The sequence below is a fragment of the Vombatus ursinus genome, unplaced genomic scaffold, assembly GCF_900497805.2.
Source record: "Vombatus ursinus unplaced genomic scaffold, bare-nosed wombat genome assembly UNPS02012082.1, whole genome shotgun sequence".
In the NCBI taxonomy this organism is placed as follows: domain Eukaryota; kingdom Metazoa; phylum Chordata; class Mammalia; order Diprotodontia; family Vombatidae; genus Vombatus; species Vombatus ursinus.
In genome coordinates, this window is record NW_020951860.1 from 2,040,419 (window position 1) to 2,061,312 (window position 20,894).

Sequence of the window (20,894 nt, forward strand, 5' to 3'; positions counted from 1 at the left end):
AGACTAAATTGCAGAGAGGTTTGGAACCTGCATTTACTGCATCCAGGGAGCTCCTTATGCCAGTCATTTAATAAAGATTTACTAGCGCCTGCAGTGCGCCTTGTCACCCTAACCCATTACTTTGAATTAATTGCTTTCTTGTATTCTCTCTCTTCTTTCCCACCCCCACCTAAATTCCTTAAGGGCAGGGACTATTTCATTTTTGTCTTTGTATATCTAACGTGGTGCTTTGAATGCTGCTGAGTGGTGCAGTCATGTCTGACTCTTCATGACCTCATTTAGGGTTTTGTTGGCAAAGATACTGGAGTGGTTTGTCATATCCTTCCCTAGCTCATTTTACAGATGAGAAACTGAGGCAAACAATGTTAAGTAATTTGCCCAGAGTCACATAGCTATTAAGTTCCTGAGGTCAAATTTGGACTCAGGAAGATAAATCTTCCCGACTCCAGGCCCAGCACTCTATCCACTGAGTCACCTAGCTTCCACTGACATATTAAAAAGACATATTTGACAGTGGAGAGTGGTATGACGTAGTAAAGAGAGAGCTGGCTTTGGGGGCAGGGAGACCTGGGTTCCGGTTCTGTTTCTCTGATGCATAGAAGCTTTTTGATTAGAGATGTCATTTAATTTCTGTTTGCCACCAGCCAATTTTCTAAGATTTTCTAAAATCACAGATTTGCTTCTAATCTTTACTTCTAGGCACTCCCACCCAGGAGACCCCTACATTGATAAAATCATAGTTTGTAAGTCAAAACAAAATTGTGGGAAAAAAAGTGGAAGCAGGGATAGGTAATAGAGGACGACTACAAAAACCTGACAGTACTATAAGTAGTATTGGGAGGGGATAAGACTGGAATGAGCTGAGACTGATAGTGAATGAATCCTAAGGACAAAAAAAAGGTCTTCTTAAGCCCAATTGGAGGGAGAGAATGAAGCAATGGGACTATTGGCTGGGATAAGTAGATAGGGAAAAACTATTTAACTATATTTAGCTTCTGTCCTTTCCATCAAGTACAATGCTTCCCACAGAGAAGGATTAAACATAAATGATTAAATTGTACTTTAAGGTAAATATGGAGATAGTAAGAGAGTACTGTCTTCTTCAATGAATTGTCACCAGGACTGAACTAACTGCAACATAGAGGCCTGAAAGAACTGGTAGAAGTGAATGTTAAGTAACTGTAAGGACGTTTGAGAATTGTGGATGACTCGAGCAGTGTTATAGGATGTAAGAGCAAATGCTGTCCTGAGTATTTTAAAAGAGAAGAGCATGGCATTTGGAAACTATATATAGGCCAGTGAGCTCGGAACATATGAGAGAGAGGGCTTAGGAGCATTTAGAAACGTATTGATGATTGCTAAGAGTAGCTTCATCAAGAAGAGTTCGTGCCAGCCTAACCTCATTTCCTTTTGTGACAGCGTTAGGGGAATGCCACAGACACAGTAAACCTAGATTTCAGTGATGCATTTGACAAAGTTTCTTGTGTTCTCTTTGTGGACAAGATGGAGTGCTGTGGCCTAGATAATAGTACTGTTAGATGAATTTAGAACTGGTTGGATGAACAAACAAAAGATATCATCTCATAACTAGGAGCTCTGGTAGATTACCCTTAGGGACCTCAATAGAAAATAAGCTCTTTGAAGACAAGAAGTTTTTCAGTATTTCTTAGGGTGGTCTTATCACCTCCCCGGGATAAAACTGTCATCTTTACACAGATGAATCTCATCCACTCATCCACCTCTAATGTCCCTCCTATCTTCCACTCTCCCAACCCCAGCTGCCTTTCAGACATCTTGAACTGGATGTCCTGTGGACATCTTAAACATGCTGTGTTTAGAACTGAATTCCTTATCTTTCTCCTGAAACCCTCCCCTTTACTGAACTTGCTTCTTACTGTGGAGGGCAACATTCTCCTAGTTACAAAGGCTGTTATCCTCAACTCCTCATTCTCTCCCCGCCTCCCCCAATTCAATCATTTCCCAAGTCTTGTCATTTCTACCTTTGTTACATCTCCAGTGGACTTTGAAGACTCTGGAGGAGATAGTGAGGCTGACAACTTTGCATAGCTCTACCTCACTTAAATCCAATTCACATGCAAGTCAAGACTTTACCTCATGATGTCATTGATCCTCTTCAAGAATGAAGGACGAAGAACAACTTTTTCATATATGTCTCCTTCCTTTCTGACACTGCCACTACCTTGGTGTAGGCCTTCAGTCACCTCACACCTGATGTCTCCCTGCCTCAAGTCTCTCCCCACTCCTGTCCATCCTCCACTGTGTTGTCAAACTGATCTTCCTAAAACGCAGGTCAAGTATAAAATCTTCTGTTTGGCTTTTAAAGTCCTTCATAATCTAGTCCCTTCCTACCTTTCAAGTCTTTTTAAACCTTACACTCTGCCCACTTTCTATCAACTCTGATATCCAATAACCTTCTTGCTGTTCCCCAATATTCCAACATTCCGTCTCCTGCATTTTTACTGGTTGCTTCCCTTACCTGGAACTCTTTTCTCATCACCACATTCTAGCCTCCTTGCCTTCCTTCAAATTTCAGCTATAGTCCCACCTTCTACAAAAGTCTTTTAATCTTCATGCCTGCCCTCTGAGTTTATTTGCAACTTAATAATGTATATATCTTGTTTGTACTGAGCTGTTTGAATCTTGTCTGTGCCCAAAACTGTAAGCTTCTTGAGAGCAGGAACTGTCTTTTGCCTTTGTTTTATCCTCTGCACTTAGCACAATGCCTGGCACATGGTAGATGCTTAATAAATGTTTGTTGACTTGATGACTTTCATTTTTGTCTTTTGGGCAAATGTTTATTGAGTTCTTGCTCAGTCTGCCCTCGGGTTATTATATTTGTAGATGAAGTCTTTGAGAGAGATAGCTGACATGATAGTTAATTGTATACAGGTTAGAAGAGTGGAATGACTAAGAAGTAATTTGATAGGGATAAATATTATACCCTGAACTCAAAGAGTTAGTTGCACAAAATGGGGATGGTTTGGCTAGACTATTTTCTTGTGAAAATGACCTGGGGGAGTGGCGGGGTTAAGTGTACTACAAGCACGGTATAAATGAAGTTTGGCATGGGAACCGAAAAAGCTAACAGGAAAAGAAGCATGGTGTCCAGAATGAGGGAGGCACTAATCATCAAGCATTTTTCACTGGTCAGTTTACGTCTGTATATTTGTTATTGGTTCTGGGCACAACAGTTTAGAAAGGACATTATGTAATTCATTTGGAAGAAGATGAACAGGATGGTGAGAAGACTGAAGTCCATGGCCCGTGAGAGTCACTGGAAGGATTTTTAGTTTAAAAAGAAGATCTGAGTTGGAGGTTGGGAGGTAGAAGGAGGGCAGAGAGATATGGGGGAAAACTTCAAGTGTTTTAAAAGCTGTCATGTGAAAGAGGGATTAAATATTCAATTACTATTAGTCCCAGTGGGTGCAAGTTTCAGAGACCAGTTTAAGATTGATATAAGGAAAAACTTTCTAACAATGAGAACTGCCCAAAAGTGGAATGTGCTGCCTGGGTAGGTGGCATGTTCACCCTTGGTGGAGATCTTCAGGCTAAAGCTGGATGACTATTTGTCAGGATGCTGCAAAAGGGGATTCTTGTTCAGGTGCAGATTGGACTTGATGGTTTCTGAGATCTCTTCTAACTGGCTTTTTAGCATTTTGTGTAGAGGGGTAGATGGAACTAGTTGCTACGGGAGTCCGTGGACTTGGTTCCTTGGCCACATATGGAAGCATTAGTGAAATAAAACTGGAGCGAGCCTAATCCCTCTATGAGTGTGTTGTAATACAAACAGTATTTTTCCTGGAGTGACATTGGGCTAGACATTTCATCTGTCTGGGCTTCAGTTTCTTCATCTATGAAATGAAGTTTTGGTCTAGATCAGAGGTGTTAAACTCATAGCCTGGATAAAACTCCTCAGTACAGCCCCCAGTATATTAAAATTTAATTGGGAAAAGTTTAGCAAAATAAATAAAAATATGAGGCCACATAGTAATGTTCATTTGTGGTTTTCTAAGTCAATAGGCAGCCCTCAGTATCTGTTTCTGCTTGATTTTGACACCACTGATCTAGATTATCTTTACACTTTGACTATAAAACTTGTACATTCTATGGGTCCAGGCCCTCTTGGACAAAATTTTCCTAAAGCCATTACCTTCATTTGGGGATTGTGACTGAAAAGGGGAATGGATGATGTGATACTCACGCTGAGAAGGTGCCGCCCCCCGCTGTGGTGATGGTGGGACATTTTGCACATGGCCTGGTAGTCATACATGGTCACTCTGTAAAACAAGAGAGCTGTGTGTGAAGAAAAAAGCAAATCGCCCTGCCCAGTGAACTCCTGTGGCTCTCTATTACCTCCAGAATCAAATGTAAAATACTCCATTTGGCATTTAAAGCCTTTTACAACCTGGCTTCTTTCTAGCTTTCCAGTGTTTTTACATTTTACTCTTCTTTACACACTCTCCTATCCAATTCCACTGGCCTGGTTCCTTGAACATGACATTTAAATCTCCTCTGCTTATTTTATACATTTTTATTGGTTTCCCCCCACACATGGAATGCTCTCCCTCCTCACTGTCAGCACCTCCTGGCTTCCTGGCCTCCTTCAAGACTGCTTAAAATCCTAGCTTCTGCAAGAGACTTTCTGATTCCTCCCATTGCTAGTGCCTTCCCTCTGAGATTTCTTTCCATTTATAATGAGTATATCTTGCATGTATAATAGGGTTCTGGCATGTGCACAGAACTGAATGGCTTGCTCAGATGACATCATTCCACATGGAAAGATGATAGGGAACTGATTCCTGGAGAATTGTGATGATGTATAAGGGAAATGCCTACCTTGGGGGAAGGGTCTCAGGGCCTCCCCCCCACCCCCACCTGGCCCCTAGCAAAATGGGGCCTTCTTGGCCTTTTCCTTCATTCTTTTTTATTCTAGGTTCAGGAATAGGAATCTTCAATAGGCCAGCCACAGGAATCCAGCCGTCAGAACCCATGCTGGGGGTTGCCTCCAGCCCAGCATCAATGCCTTAAGGAGTGATCTTCAGGAAAGACTTTCTAGACCCATGACCATGAAAGTTGAAACAAGGACTCATCCAGCTGCAATACCACCTGTGGCTATGAATTTAGTGGGACCAATACTATGTAGGAACTGAGCTAAGTTTTGAGCCTACCCCAAAGACTGAGGTGGTATAGAGGAGAAAATTTTATCAAATTACTGGGGGAAATATTTATGCGTTTGTTCTTGTTACATATGTGAAGTAAATGCCTCTTGTAAAAGCTATGCAGCGTTAGAGAGGTTTGGGAGTAATAGTTATTGGCCCCCTAACAAAGGATAGGAACACAGTTGTTGGGGGCTTGAGTTGATGAGAGTAGAGGGATACCCCATAAACTTCTCATGGGACCTTGAAACCCTGGGGGAGTAGAGGTCAAGTTGCAGGCGTGGCTCTGAGAAAGTACGGCCTGAGTATACATGTTGTATAGCACATGGTAATTTGCATGTTATCTGCACCATTATGTGTGAGCTTGAATGTAGGGATCCTGCTTTTTGCCGTTCTTTGTATCCCCAGCTTTTAACTCAGTCCCTGGCACATAATCAATGCTTATTAAATGCTTATTGACTGACTGATACCTGGCCTGCTTTTTTTTTTTTTTTAAACAGTAGCTATAGTTGAATTTATCCTGTTGCTTTGAGAGGAAAGCACCTATCCGCCCTTGAACTCTACCTAGAAGAACTTTCCAGTTCCTCTTAATGCAGTTCACCCTTCTCTCCTGGTAGAGTGTAGGCTTCTTAAGGAAATGGTTTATTTTTGTCTTTGTTTCCCCAGCCCTTAGGAGCCTCCCTAATAGTCACTTAAATGCTTACTGAATTGAATTGATTAGAGGTAACACATTCATTCAAGGCAAACAAGAGAAAAGCAAATGTTTAAAGTGGCATTTCTGTAAACCTCAGGCAGAGGAATGGAGAAGTTAAGTTACAGAAAACAATTTAGGTTTAAATAATTTTGGAAAAAAATGAATAAGTAAATATAGGTCTTGGCAGACATCCAGAGCAAAGTAGGCTAAAGTGCTTTTGTAAACCTTAAAGTGCTACGTAACTGTGAGTTTTGTGATAACTGGAGAGATCTGGAGGATTCTACACCAGCTCAATGATTTTCTCCTCTCCTTCCCCCTCCCCCCCCCAACATGTCCATTCCCTGATGTCTAAAAAGGAATTTTTGGACTACTGGGGCTTTCATCATTGGCTCCCCATTCCAGGCTTTGGAGAGCCATCTGGGTTCTTCAACATCATTATTCTTGGCCATGTCTGTAACCCAGGATGAGGGAAAGAGACATGCCCTCAGGTTTAAGGGGGCTCCCTACTTACTGACTGAATACCCCCATGTTGAGCAGGTAGGTCATGACTGAGCCATCCACTTCCCCCAGGAATCTTCCAGTCTGCAAAAAGAGGAGAGAGAAAATACCAAGAAAGCAGGAGAGTGAGGATGTATTTGGAGGCATAAGTAAAAGTTTGCTCAGTTTCCCAGCAGAGCTATTGTTTAGGGGCTTCAGGCTATGTCCCAAAATTAATTTCTGAGTAGGAGAACCCCATTTCCCCATAGGAGTGGACTAGGTACTGAAGGGAGATGACTTGAATGAGAAAATCAAAACAAGGAAGCATGAGGAATACTTAACATCTTTCCTCCACAAACTCTCTGAATCTCAATTTATTTATCTGTAAATCTGTGATAATGATACTGGCATTATCTACCTCAAAGATTCATGAACAAAGTTCCTTGTAGACCAGAAATGTGAATATAAATGAGAATTATTAATATCATTAAAAAACCTTGGAGTATGGAAACAATCTAGCTAAGTTCAGAGAGGCTCATCACTAGAAGGCTGGTTACTAGGTGATAAAGAGGTCATTTGGGGTCTCATTTGGACTACAGCAACTAAACTCCATTAATAATTCACTTGTTATAACTCAAGCTGGTGGTGGTTTACTGGAGGGATGAAATCCAGGCTCTTTTGAAATATCCAGGTAAGTATTATTGTTGCTGTGACTGCTGCTACCATCACTACCACTATGCCTGTTATCACTACGGTTCTCTGGCAGAGAAACTGAATAAGTGTAGCAGAGGCTATGCTAGGAAAGGCAATTATTATCCGGGTTCCTGAGGAAGTATCCCATGTGCTAGCCCCATGCTCAAGAATGTAAGGATTCGTTACGTGCCAGTGTAAAATCAAAATGCCAAGGAAATTTATCTTTTGAGGATAGAGGATGATTGCCCACTAGGCTAATAAAGCCCATATTGTTGACATAGTAACATCTTACACTTGTAAATCAAACACAAGGGATAAAGCACAAGCTTGGAGTCAGAAAGAGCCGGGGTCACTTAACTTTTCAGTACCTCTCTTAGAAATGAGGAGTTATAAACAAGGTACCTGTTTGTGTCGGAAGAGGGAGTTTTTATTTTTAATTAATTTTTTTTTTTAAGCTAGGCAATGGGGTTAAGTGCCTTGCCTAGGGTCACACAGCTAGTAAGTGTTATGTGTCTGAGGCTGGATTTGAACTCAGGTCCTCCTGAATCCAAGGGCGGTGTTCTATTCACCGTGCAACCTAGCTGCCCAAGAGGGAGTTTCTATAGCAGGAATTCTCTACATAGATGTCTTAAGTAGGTTGCGTCTTGAGAACCAGAATTACCATCGGGCCCCAGCTCTGTACCTGAACCAGCCGAAGCTCTTGCTCTGTTGGCACAGCCATGGTTACCCTCATGCCACAATGAGGCACCAGAACAGAACTTTAGTAGAGTGCCTGAGATTTCATAATGAGGAAATAGTGGAGCCAAAATGAAGCCCAAAGTCTTTTGGCTCCTAGGCTGGTGTTCTTTCCACTAGACCATGTTTCCTTTTCTATAATATATCTTATAGATAGAGGACTGTTGTATCCCCAAATCTGCATACAAGGTCAGGAAATGTCACCCTCTGAAAGTGAAGCTAGCATGAAGACAAATGGAGAGAAATAGCTGTGATTTCAAGATAGATTTTTAATTTGACATTAAGTGCTAGTAAGTAACCACCCCAAAATATAACTAAACACAAAATGATAGTAATCATGTGAATATTTTATGGTGCATTATCTCATTTGAGTATCATAACCCCATGAAATAGGTAATCTCTTAGTCTCATTTTACAAATGAGGAAACAGGCTAGGAAAGATGAAGTGGTTTGTTCAAAATCACACAGTGGCAAATGGTACTTTCCAATTCCAAATTCAATGTTTTTGCACTCTACTACATTTTTTCTATTAAAAATATTTATAAAATTTATATAAAATATTTTGTGTATATATTTATATTTTATTTATATAAAATATTTATAGCAACTCTCTTTGTGGTGGCAAAGAACTGGAAATTGAGGGGATGACCATCAATTGGGGAATGGCTAAATAAGTTGTTATATGATTGTGATGGAATACTACTGTGCTGTAAGAAATGACAAGCAGATTGATTTTAGAAAAAACATGGAAAGATTTGCATGAAATAATGCAAAATGGAATAAGCAGAATCGAGAGGTTGATTGTGTATAGTAACAGTAATATTTTTTGAACAGTAACTATCAATGACTAAGTTATTCAAATCAACCACGGAGGACTTAGGAAAGAAAATGCTATCCACCTCCAGAGAAAGAACTGATATATGAAAGTATGTATTTTGTGGTTCCACATATCTATCTATATCAAATGTTGGCTTCTCTAATGTGGGGTTGGGAAGAAGACAACTCAGAACTCAAAATGTAGCAAAAATATTTTTTTTTATTTTTTAACAAAAATATTTTTTAAAAGTCTTGATTTATAGAATGTTTTTAAGTTAAATTTTAATATATGTTTTTTGTTTTTACATCACCTTCATTTCAAAATATATTTTCCCCACCCATCCAGGTAATTAGCTATCCCTCATAACAAAGAAGAAAAAAGAAAGGAAATAGCCAGCTGACCAGCAAGCCAAACCCTCACATTATAACATATCTAAGTATAATGCATCTATTACCAGTACATTTTTTGGGGGGGAGTATGGATCTGTGATTTCACTGATATGTGGAACTCTCTCTGCCAAAGCAGATTAGGAACCATTCTGCAATTTATAATAGTGTATGAAAAAATACTTGGGGTACTGAAAGGCTAAGTCATTCATCCAGGGTCATACAGGATTCATACATATGAATCAATCAAAGAATTTGAACCCAGGACTTCCCGACTCCATAGTCAAGTCTCTCCACTAGCTCATGTTGAATCAGTTTCTCTGCCAGAGAACCATAGTGGTAACAGACAATAGTGCATCTATTATTTCATTAATGTGGTTACTTCCTTCACTAGTGCAGATAGCAACCACGCTTTGCCTTCAAAGAATAACAGAATCTTAATTTATTGGAATCTCAGAGACCATCTAGTCTAATCTATACTTGAATAAGAATCATTTCTATGATAGCCCCAACAAGTAGTCATCTAGCTTCTGCTTGAGGCAACCTATTCTATATTTGGACATGTAGTATTAGGAGATTTTTCCTTATGTTGAGTCACAATCTGCCTCTTTGTAACTTTTACCCTCAGTTCTAGTGATTCTGCCTTTGCAGATGGAGCCAAACAAGTCTCATCTGGGGTGATTTTTACTCATGGGTTCATAATCTTCCCTGAAGGGTCTGTCTGAAGCACTGGATGCTTGCTGTCCTTTGATTCTTCTAATGTTTTTTGGGTACCAGTGTATCCAGTCTGTCCATTCGTCTTCCCTCACTACTACTAGGTGATAAGCCTACTTCGTCTTATAGACATACATGCCCTTCATGAGTCACTTTCCTCATCTGTGAAATGAGAGCTCTAAGATCAACTCTAGATCTAATGATCTTATGCCATTTCTGCATTCAAGTCATCACTGGCAGTAGTCTTTGTCCTGCTTAGACCCACTTTCCATTGTTCTTTGAGTTATCGAGAGGGCACTAAAATAAAATACAAAAAAGATGGGATGTTTTCTTATCACAAGGGACCCCAAGGGCCCAGAGAAGACTCTGTTATTGGGAGTGTCCAGATAGGTCTATGCCAAAAGGCCCCGGGGAAAGGGGCCTAATCATGCTGCTCTCAATCCTCTACTTAGTTGAAGATGACCAACTGAGTAAATGAATTTTAAGTGGATTAGGTAAAAAAAACCCTAGAGTATATTTACATGTGGCATATATTTAGTCTAAAACAAGGTAGCCAGGATTTGGGATAGCTGTTGGGCAAGAAAGGGGGTCACATGAGGATGTCTGTACACAGAGGCTGTACACAAACAACCAGAGGCTGGGAGCAGATGGCCAAGAAGAAAGAAGTCAAAGCTGATTAGCATTTTTGCTGTCCCATTGCCCAATTCCCATTAGACCCCAGGGATGGGCTAATTTGTATGCCAATGCTTCTCTTTAATAGGTTGTGATGAAGCCCACGTCTCTCTTTTAGGGAAGAAAGGGATCCTGATGTGGGTTAGAGAAGCCAGTGTCCCATTGCTCCCTGATCCAGGGATAGGTTTAGGTCTGATGTCTTAATTTTATTCCATTCCACATTTGCAAACTAAACTCCTTTACCTGGTCAACTGCTTGAAAATAAGTGCCCTTGGGTTACAAGGAAGGGACCGGGTGCCAGAGGATGTGAATAACAAGTCAGTGCAAACCCATCATCCCTCTTAGAAAGATTATTCAAAGCTCATGTCCTACTGGCAGATGACTTTTTATTTTTTGAAATGGACCAGTGATCATTTAGTTTCAAGGTAGTCATCATTTATGACAATACTACTCAAATTTCAGTGAAGCCATGATTTCATCAGTGTACACCCTGTTGGTAGAGATCACAGCCCATTCAGACTTCTCATATTGTAAAATTTTTGATAGTCATGTCTCCCCAACACACCTTTCTCTGAGTCTCTTAACATTTTATGAGTACCAGTTGTTCATCCATCCGCTAACCCTTGCTCTCACCATCTAATTGGGCCTCCTCCTTTTCCAATAATACATATCTTTGATGATGTCTTTTATGCTAATTCTTGCTCCAATTATCACTTTACATGCTACAACCTGCCACATACCCACCATGTGTCTCCATTGCTTTTTTGAGTCATCCACAATTGATGGTGATATGACATGATTTGTAGGAAAATACTGGTGTTAAGGAGGTAGGCCTTAACTACATCTACAGGCACTGGAAGATAAGTCTAGCAGTCCACACAGGAAAAATAAAGCGGATGTAGAATATATACTGTTTAGATTAAGATAGGAAGTTGGACAGACATCCCATTTACTTAGGTACAGATATCCTGGACAAATACAGAGAACAGGTTGGATTGCATTTGGGAAAATTTTCAGGACTTTCAATGATCCCAAGCTGCTCTCTCACATAAAATAATAATAATAACAATAACAACAATAATGATGATGATGATAGCTTATATTTCTGTAATACTTTAAAGCTTACAATGTGTTTTTTTCTATAACCTGTGAGGTAGACAGTATGTATACAATTATCTCCATTTTATAGAAAAAACTCAGCCCAAGGTGATACAGCTAGTAAGTCAGCTAAAGCCACATAAATAAACCAATCCTGTGCCTAAGAAGATAGCAAGTATGGCTAATGTGTGTGAGAAGGTTAAGCAAAAAAAATAGGAGGCAGTGGACTAGATGCAGAATGAGATAGGCGTATTCCAGTGCAGCCTGTGTGCTCATTTGTTTTGAGTGACTACACGTTTGTTATAAGGGGAAGCATCTACTGGGGGGAAGAAGGAAAGGTAGGTTAGTGGGCAGTGATAGATATGTAAAAAAGAGCATCAATAAAGCTTTTTTTTTTCTTAAATGCACAGAAGAAAACAAGTACAGAAGGAAAGGAATATGGAGCTGTTTTGTATCATGTATGTATATAGACTCCTTAAAAAACAAACAAGCTCACAGTTTGTTACACAATTTCCTTTCCCTTTGTATATTGAAATATTTTATTGATAATTATTAAGATGATAATGAAAAAGAAAATGTAATTAATTGTTACAAGTGTGGGTGGCATTGGGGGAGGCCCTTAGAAATATATCAGTTCTTAATAAAATTGTCTAGAATTGGAGGAGGTGGAAAGGGAAAGGACAGGGAGCATATGATGCAATATAGCTAGGGGTGGAAGAAGGTCTTTCCCAGGCACCTAGAGTGATATGAATGACAGCATGAAATGATGAGTGGGAGGAGAAGACAAAGAGAACTGGAGAAAAGGTGAGGTAAGGGAAAAGATGGGGGTGGGACAACAAAAACTGGAGCAGTCACAGAGTTATGGAGCCTAAGGAGAGCTCTGGCCCCAGAGTGGAAAAGAGCCCTGGCTGTGGAATCAGAGCATAGGACTTCAAGGTCCAGCTCTCTATAGACTATTGACTGCAGTCAAGTCACAGCCTCCCTAAATATGAATTTCCTCATCTTTAAAATGGGGATAGCCACGTTAACAGTAATAACAACAATAACAACTTACAGGATTGTTATGGGGAGAAAACCTCAGGGTGGGGACTCCTTCCCATCGTATAGATTACCTTTCATTTACAATTTCATGTCTTAGGACATTCTTGTCCACGTTCTCGCATAAATCCTCCAGAGAGGATCTCTCTAACATGATGGTGGCTTTCCTCTAGAGATTTAGCATTTCATGAAACATGTAGATTGTCATCTATCTTCACTCTTGCTGCAGTACCAGCCCACCTCCTTTTCTGGTCATTCATTCATTTCTTGGATGATACTTTTGCTTCTTACACAGAAGGAAGAGAGCTGTCTGAAATGCATTTGGGAAGATGCATGGCACTTTTAACCCTCCTAAGCTGCTGACACAAAAATTGAGCACCAACATTCTTTAGGAATGTTGACTCTAACTTTTGCAGAGGAATTATGGAGGAATATAGACAAGAGGAACCAGGATGAAATCCTACAAGTTGAACTGGAATTAGAATTTTGGCTTATTAGGCTATGGTGTGTCCTCCCCACCCACAACTTTGCTCCTTGGTTGGTTGACCAGCACCAGCATTTACTTTGGAAAGCAGGGAGATAGATAAAATGGCTGAAGGGGCCTGACTCGACTGGGCCCCCACTGGGAAGCTCTAAGTGAGCCCAGGTTCAGAGTAACCCACTGTCACTTGTGGGTCACACTCACTGCCACATCTATAGGTATGTGGTCCTTTGATTCCTCTCTGACCCCACCTTGCTATGTTGGCTATATTATACCTGCTTGCCCAGCACTGCTTAAACTTGTGTATCCTTTGGGACAATAGGAAGGTGAACTAGGTGGCAGTAATCAGATTGGCTAAAATGATAGAAGGGAAAAATGACAAATGTTGGAGGAGATGTGGAAGAATTGGGATGGCCGAGCCTACCAGATTTTGGGGTCTTGGCTTGGTGGTATGTTGTCTACTAGGCAGAGACTCATAAGCCTACAAGAACACGTGAATTAACGGTCAGGACAAAACTATGTAAGAATCCAAATGCCAAACCAAAAGCATGGCACACTGCATGTATTGGAGATTGGGGAGCACCATGGGACAGAAATCGGGAAGGAAGATGAGAAACAGGAGAACCCAAGTAATGAAAAGCAAGGCAAGACAGCTGAAGGCTAGGAAGGAAGTTAGAAATCAAAAGGTAAAAGACTCACAAAGGCAAAGAAAACACACATAAAGCATAAACATCCCAGGGAAGGAAACCTTGACATAAGGATCATCCCCTATCTCAGTCAAGAAGCTTCTTCTGGGTCAGATCAGGAACCAGTCTCAGGTTCATCCCGCCAACTTAGGGTCTGTATAGAGAAGCAGGTAAACACCCTACTGGAGCAGGGAGTTTGAGGGTGGGACGAAGAAGGAGGCAGGAATCAAGGCAGATCCTGGCACTAGGTTCTCCCCATCCCTCTCTAGTGCCTTCTTTGTCCTCTGGAGTGGCAGCCTTTGTCAAGTGCCTTTAGCTACAAGGTGGCAGAGCAGGAAAGAGACAGAATCTCCTGGTGAAGGAACTAGACATGTTTAACTTGGAGAAGAGAAGACTCTAGGAGGATTGATAACTTTAAGTATTTGAAAGATTGTCACGTGCAAAAAAAGATTATCCCTGTTTTGTTTAGCTCAAGAAGGTGGAACTAAGAGCAATGCTGAAGTGGCTAAGCAAACTTAGGAAAAATTTCCTGACCATTAGGACCATCTGGTGCTATGCCCTTCCTCAGTTGTTAGACAGAGGCTTGATAACCATTTGGTGGGTATGTGATGGTGGGGACTCCTTTCAGGTATGGGTTGGACTAAATTGCTGAGGTTGTATCCAGGTCACAGGATTTCAATCCTTTGACTCCATGGAATAGTCATCACCACTTTCATTGTTGTTTGGTTGTTTCAGTTGTGTCCAACTCTTCGTGACCCCATTTGGGGTATCCTTGGCAAAGATACTTGGAGTGCTTTGCTATTTCCTTCTCTAGCTCACTTTGCAACTGAGTCAAACAGGGTTAAGTGACTTGCCCAGGGTCATGTAGCTGTGTCTGAGGCCAAATTTGAACTCTGGTCCTCCTGATTCCTGGACCACCACTCTATCTGCTATGCTACCTACTTGCCCAATTACCAACTACCCACATACAATAGTATCCAGGCTGATTTTCTAGTCATGTCACTCCTCTGCTAACACAGTTTGAACTCCTCAGCATGGCATTCAAGGCCATGTGCAATTTGATATCACCTTTTACTTTCTTGCCTTTTGCCACACTACTCCTTTCCATGTACACTATACTCCAATACAGTTGGATAACACGCTCTCTCTTGTACATGCCTGTGCTCACACTCTGTGCTATGCTTGAAATGTCCCCTCTTCTGCCTGTTAAATTCCTTTCTTCTCTTTATGCTTCTCCTCCATGAAGCTAATTGCCTTTCTCCCTTTGTACCTCCTACAATACTTTGTTCACACTTCAAAGTAGGATTTCCTATTCTTTGTGCATATTATCCTGCATTGTCAACTCTGAGAAGGAAGAGATCATATCTTACCTAACCATTTTATCTTCCCTCAGTGCCTAACACAGTGCTGGACACAGATACTTAATAAATGTTTGTTGAATTGAACTGAACCTGTACAATTAGGTACTTGCACCAGGTGATGTTGAAATGTCTCTAAAAGACTATAGGAATTAGGGATGAGCACAATGTAGAGGAAGGAGTGCTTGATTTAGAGGCAGAGAACCTAGCTTCAAATCTTGGCTCTTCCACTTAATATCTGAGGTACAAAATGAAAGAGCTGGAATATGTGGCTTCTAAGTTTTCTTTCAGCTCTAAATCTACGATTCCAAATAAACCAGTATGTGCAATGGAAGGAAGAAAACAAGAATTTATATGATGCTTATTAGGTGCCAGGCATTGTGCCAAACACTTTACTAATATTATCTCATTTGATCCTCACAATAACCCTGGGAGGTAGGTGTTATTGTTATCCCCCTTCTATAGTTGGGAAAACTGAAGCAAATAGAGGTTAAGTGACTTGCCCAGGGTCACACAGCTAGTAAGTATTTGAGGCAGAATTTGAACTTGTCTTTCACTTAGTTGTAACTGTCAAGAATAATATAAATGTCAGCTATTATTCCTTGCTTCTGGTTCTCCCCATTAGCTACTTGCCAATTTAGTCTTACTCCACCCGCAATATCCCTCTCCTAGTTTCACAAAGGGTTTATCAGCTTTTGCATTTGATAATGTAGACAGCTGTCTCTTTCAGGGAGGCCATAACTGTTAATTCCAGGATTAGTCACAGATGTTGTATCATATGTTAATTGTATTCTTTCCTATCACCACCTGTGCAGCCCCTCCCACCTTCCTCACTACAATCCTTTTGGGGTAGATGGTGCTGGCATAATTATTCCCACCTCATATAAGAGGAAACAGGTTCAGAAAAGCAAGGTGATTTGGCCAAGGACAAGAGCTGAGAAGTAACAGCTACCAGCCCTCATGTTCATTTTGGAGGAGGATGAAGAGGGAGCAGACCCAAGACCGATTTAATTGTTAAGGCACAGAGTAGGCCAGGTGACAAAAGGGAACCCATATCTACTTGCATAAAGACCACATTTGTTATGCTGGTTTTCTGGCAAGTAAATAAGGGATTTGGCGGCCGCCGTGAGAAACTTTCAATGGACAATGAGATATGCATCAGGCATCAGGGAACATCTGGCAGCAGGCAGGGCTAGCAGGCGGCAAGGAAAAGGAGAGAGCAGAGAAGGTGATGGGAGGTAGAAGTAATGAGGATAAAATGAGGATAAAAATGGCAAGAGGTAGAAGACATGGGAAGGTGGAAAGGAAACATCTCCTTGCTTAATAAACACGCTTATTCAGCCTGTTCTTTGTTGTTGGTCTTTTTTTTTTTCACCCAGCTCCCAAATAAGAATAGGGCAATGACATAAGAGTGATTGTTATACCAGTAAATATAGGATGTGTAGAAAAGAGTCAACAATCATAGAACTGTGAAGTTGGAAGGCACCACTCAAAATCACGATCCCCATCCTTGACAACTATTATCCATTCTCTGTTAAAACACTTCCAGTGACAAAGAACTTACTACCGTAGAGACATGTCATTTCAGTTTTGGACAGCTCCCATTGTTAAGAGGTTGCTTCCTTACCTTGAGCTGAAATCTGAAATCCGTCTCCCATGATGTACAAAAACTTCACTAGGATAGGGCCCCCTGACACCAGAGGGAATTTTCATTTTGCTAAATCAAACTGGGTCCTGCCCTTTTCTCTCTCTCCCAGACTGGATTCAAGAGGCCAGATCAGTGACATTCAAACCCCTGCTGTCCAACAATGTTTCAGTTTCTCCTTCTTAAGTTTCCTCTACCCATAGAGCTTTATGCTCATTGGGACCCAGAATATTAATGATGATAATAGCTATATAATACACAGTGCTGTATGTTTGCAGAGCGCTTAAATATATAATTTCATTTGATCCTCACAGCAGTCCTTCGAAGTAGCTTCAGTTACAGGCTTTATTAGTCCCATTTTACATGTGAGAAAACTGAGGCTCTGAAAAGTTAAGTATGTTGTTCAAATTCACCCACCCAGACAACACTTGAGGTAGGCTTCTGCTGCATCATGCTCCTGTAAGACGCCTAAATCATAGAATTCTAGGATTTTAAACTGGAAGCAACTTTAGAGATTATCCAATCTAAGCCCCTTACTTTATAGATGAGGAAAGTGAGGCTCAGAGGAGCAAAGTGGCTTATCCAAGATCTCACAACTGGTATGTGGCAGAGTCAGGATTTGAACACAGGATATCTGATTTTTAAGCCCAGTAATTTATCTGATTCCACATAGCTCCTCTATGAAAGATAGCCCCCATAATAGTATAGATATTGCTAATTTTAATAATATCTGATTTGAAACTCAAAATAGCCTAGTGAGGTGATTTAGATATGCCCTGTTTGGACAGATTATTATACCTTCATTTGACTGATGAGGAAATGATGCTTTAGCTTGGGTCATGGATTCAGAGCTGGAAGGGACCTTAGGGGCCCTTCATTTTGCCAATGAGGAACTGAGGCTAAAGCCCAGAGTCAAACAAAGCTAGTCTCTGAGGAGGGATTTGAACTTAGGCCTTTTTTTTTTTTTTTTAGGCAGTTGGGGTTAAGTGACTTGCCCAGGGTCACACAGCTGGTAAGTGTCAAGTGTTTGGTCTGAGGCCAGATTTGAACTCAGGTCCTCATGACTTAAGGGGTGGTGCTCTATCCACTGGGCCACCTAGCTGCCCCACTGAGCCCAGGTCTTCTTGACTTCAAGCAAAGCACTCCATTGGTATGCCACGCTGTCCTCTGAGATAGGCAGCGCAAGGACTATTATTCAGTTTAGAAATGAGGATGCTGAAGGTCCTAAGAGGGGATCAAAATGACTAAAATCACTAGATAATAGTAATGTTAGGTAGGGTGTGCCAGGTCTAGACTTCATGAAAGGTGACAGTCTTAAGGGGAAGAAACATGGAAGGCCAAGGAGGCTTTTAGATGCAAAGAAAACTTTTCACGCTCAAGAAAAGTTGGAGGTTCAACCAGTTCAATTGCATGTGAAGAGAGCAGCAAGACTGATGAGTTTGTTCCTGGGCAGGGACTACTTTAGCAGCACCTTTCTGCCAGAGCTATTAAGAAGCACCTAGATGCATCTATGACTTTTTATTCCCTGGGCCCTTTTAAGGATCAAGGAAATAGTCAGGAGGAGCACTGAAGGAAGGAAATGAAGAGAGAAGGCAAAGAACTTGGATGGGCTACGGAAGCAGCAATCAGCGCCTATGTGCAAAACAAAGGGTATCAGCAGTGCCATGGCTAGCTCCTTGCTAGTGAGTAACACTAATAAAATTAGCTTTCCCTTTACTATTCAGAGGGCAGAAAAGGCCATGCATCACATAATTGGTGATTTTTGTTGAGATGGGTATCAGGCAGGGTGTGAGCAGCGCAGTGTTTTGGAAAGAATACAATGTCTTTAAGCCATTGATAAAAAGTGTTAAATACCATTCATTGGCAGAGCCAGGATATCTATATTTGAACCTGGCTCTGTCACTTCTCAATGGTGTGATTCTGTGTAAGTCACTTAAACTTCCCTGAACTTCAATTTCTTCATTAATGAGATCTCTCTCTCTCTCTCTCACTCTCTCTCTCCCTCTCCCTCTCCCTCTCCCCCCCTCAATTTTTCACTCTGTCCTGGTTCACCTCTCCAAAGGCAGACTACTAGTAGCCCTCCATTTCCAAGGGCTTGCCATGTTGAAAGGCTTGTCAGACTCATTTGCAGACACTCAATTGGGTTTACCTACTATAGCTCAGAATTCCAGAACCCAAGGGATCTACCAGCCTCAGCAACCCTCAGTAGAATTTTCCACTACCATGCCTGGCCTAAAATGGATCTCCTAGAGATCCATGAGAGTTCAGCCTAAATATCTACACAGGAAAAGCCAAGTGGATGAAGAGAAAAAGAATGCAGACCTGTATTGTTGGAAAGAGTACCCATATTAGTGAAATCACAAATCCACTGAGTTATCCAAATTAAAAAAGAGGGTAACAGTACTTGCCTAGTCTACCTCCCAGGAATATAGTGGGGAAAAGGCCTTGTAAATTCTGAAGTACAGTTTGAATGAAAGTGATTATTATTTTCTCTACTCTTACCAAATAGTTTTGTCACTTGGTGGCAGGTAGATGGGGCTGGGTAGGCATATTTTTGTTTGTTTGTTTGTTTGCAAAGGATTGGGGGTAGTGACTTACTAAGAGGATGGTGGGAGGGAGGAGTATAAGATTTGCTGAAAGGAAAGAGATGACTAAATGAGGTCCAGGAATTATAAGAAATCAGCAGGACAGTAACTGGGGTTTGCTCCCCTGGCATGTTCTTTACTTTTATGTCTATACTGGACCATGACTTCTTAAGGAGACCCAAGCTTTATAGGCCTCTTTTATCTAGACCAGAGCATTAGTTCAACCAGCACAAAGTTGATACTTGGTCAAGACTTTGATACATATAAATGGGTACTTCTCTGCAGTTCTCTCCATGCTAGGCCACCAGTAGAATGCTCCCAGCCAAGCTCCTTACCCCAGACCTCACCCCAGTTTGGTTTGGGTCCAGAGACTATTTTGACACTCTGATTTTGTCAAATTCAGTGGTTTTAGAGAACACAGAGGTTTGGGTCAGCATGGTTGATTAGTTGTGATGGGTTTACTTTTTTCTTGTAGGGGAATATATGGCTCCCAGTTTAGATCAAGTCCCTTCTCCATCCCTGTAGTCCCAAGAGGGGAATTCACATTCTTAATAATTTCTTGGGTCTAGAGTGAATCAAAAGGTAGTTTTAGTGTTTCCTTTGAATACGCAGAAGTTGGTAGAAACCTCCTCTTACCCCAACCCCCCACCCTTCACTTCCCTCCTCCTTCCAGGTTTCTGCTTCTTCATGAAGCTCTTGCTTACCTCTTTGGATCTCTTGGAAATAAGAATGAATCCATTGTTATCTATGACAAAGCAGTCCAGGTCCTGGGGGAGGAGAAGAAATATACCATCATGGTCAGATTTGGTTAGGAGAATCCCGATTTCCCAATTCCTTCTGCCCTGGTTTGAGTTTGGGGCTCTAGAAATGAGCTGCATCTCTTTCATCTCATTCCCCTAACCAGTTCTACAGCATTGGGGTAAAGGCAGGGGTATTTAAAGAGGGAACTTGGCCTCTTGTGAGTGCTTGGGTTCATGTAACTGTTCATAGCAATTCTGTGATGACTTCTACTCCTACCCTTTATGCTCTGGGAAATCCATGGAAAAACTCACACTGTCCTGACAGCTCAGTGAGCAGATCCCATTCACTTGGCTGCACTAGAATAAAAAAAAAAGACATGTGCATGCTTGTACTCCTTCAAGTGCTATACTCTTTGAGGAGATGTGCTAAAGTGAGGCAAAGGACCCTCCCTGGCTAGAGGCCTAGCCTTTTCTTAAACCACTCTGGCCCATCCTGAAAGATGGTATCTACTCATGAGCCATTCCCAAATACCAGGAAGGACACCCAGTATTAAGGTGATAATTCATGACATGAAACTTATAGGATTAAAGGCACTTTTCCCCTGCTATTCAAGGCTGATGGGGTGAGTGTATCTCAGCTAAAATAGACTTTTTCATCTCCCCTCTTCCCCCCCCCCCATGCTTCCCTCCCCACCCTCCACACCTTTGACCATTTCCCTGTAGCACCAGGGTCTCTTAAACCTTCCCAAAGTGAGGGCTAGAAGCAAATGCCTAGAGAATCTTTGGAGCAAATGGAAGAGGAGAGGGAGAAAACTGATAGGGAAAGACACAAGGGCTGGGAGGAAACTGGAGAGGGAAGGAGGAGGACCTGTTGTGTCGAAGGAAGGTGAGAATCATA

At 41.4% G+C, this 20,894-nt stretch overlaps 1 protein-coding gene across 1 annotated transcript in view; it reads right to left on the reverse strand.

The window, feature by feature from the left end:
* Positions 1-20,894, reverse strand: part of CACNA2D4 (calcium voltage-gated channel auxiliary subunit alpha2delta 4) — a 163,442-nt gene that overhangs the window by 26,570 nt on the left and 115,978 nt on the right. Inside the window, exons 29-32 of the mRNA XM_027857342.1 lie at positions 20,309-20,353; positions 19,961-20,023; positions 6,383-6,453; positions 4,223-4,298 (exon numbers count right to left, since the gene is read on the reverse strand). Coding sequence (XP_027713143.1) covers positions 4,223-4,298; positions 6,383-6,453; positions 19,961-20,023; positions 20,309-20,353 — 255 coding nt within the window. The remainder of the gene's footprint in view (positions 1-4,222; positions 4,299-6,382; positions 6,454-19,960; positions 20,024-20,308; positions 20,354-20,894) is intronic.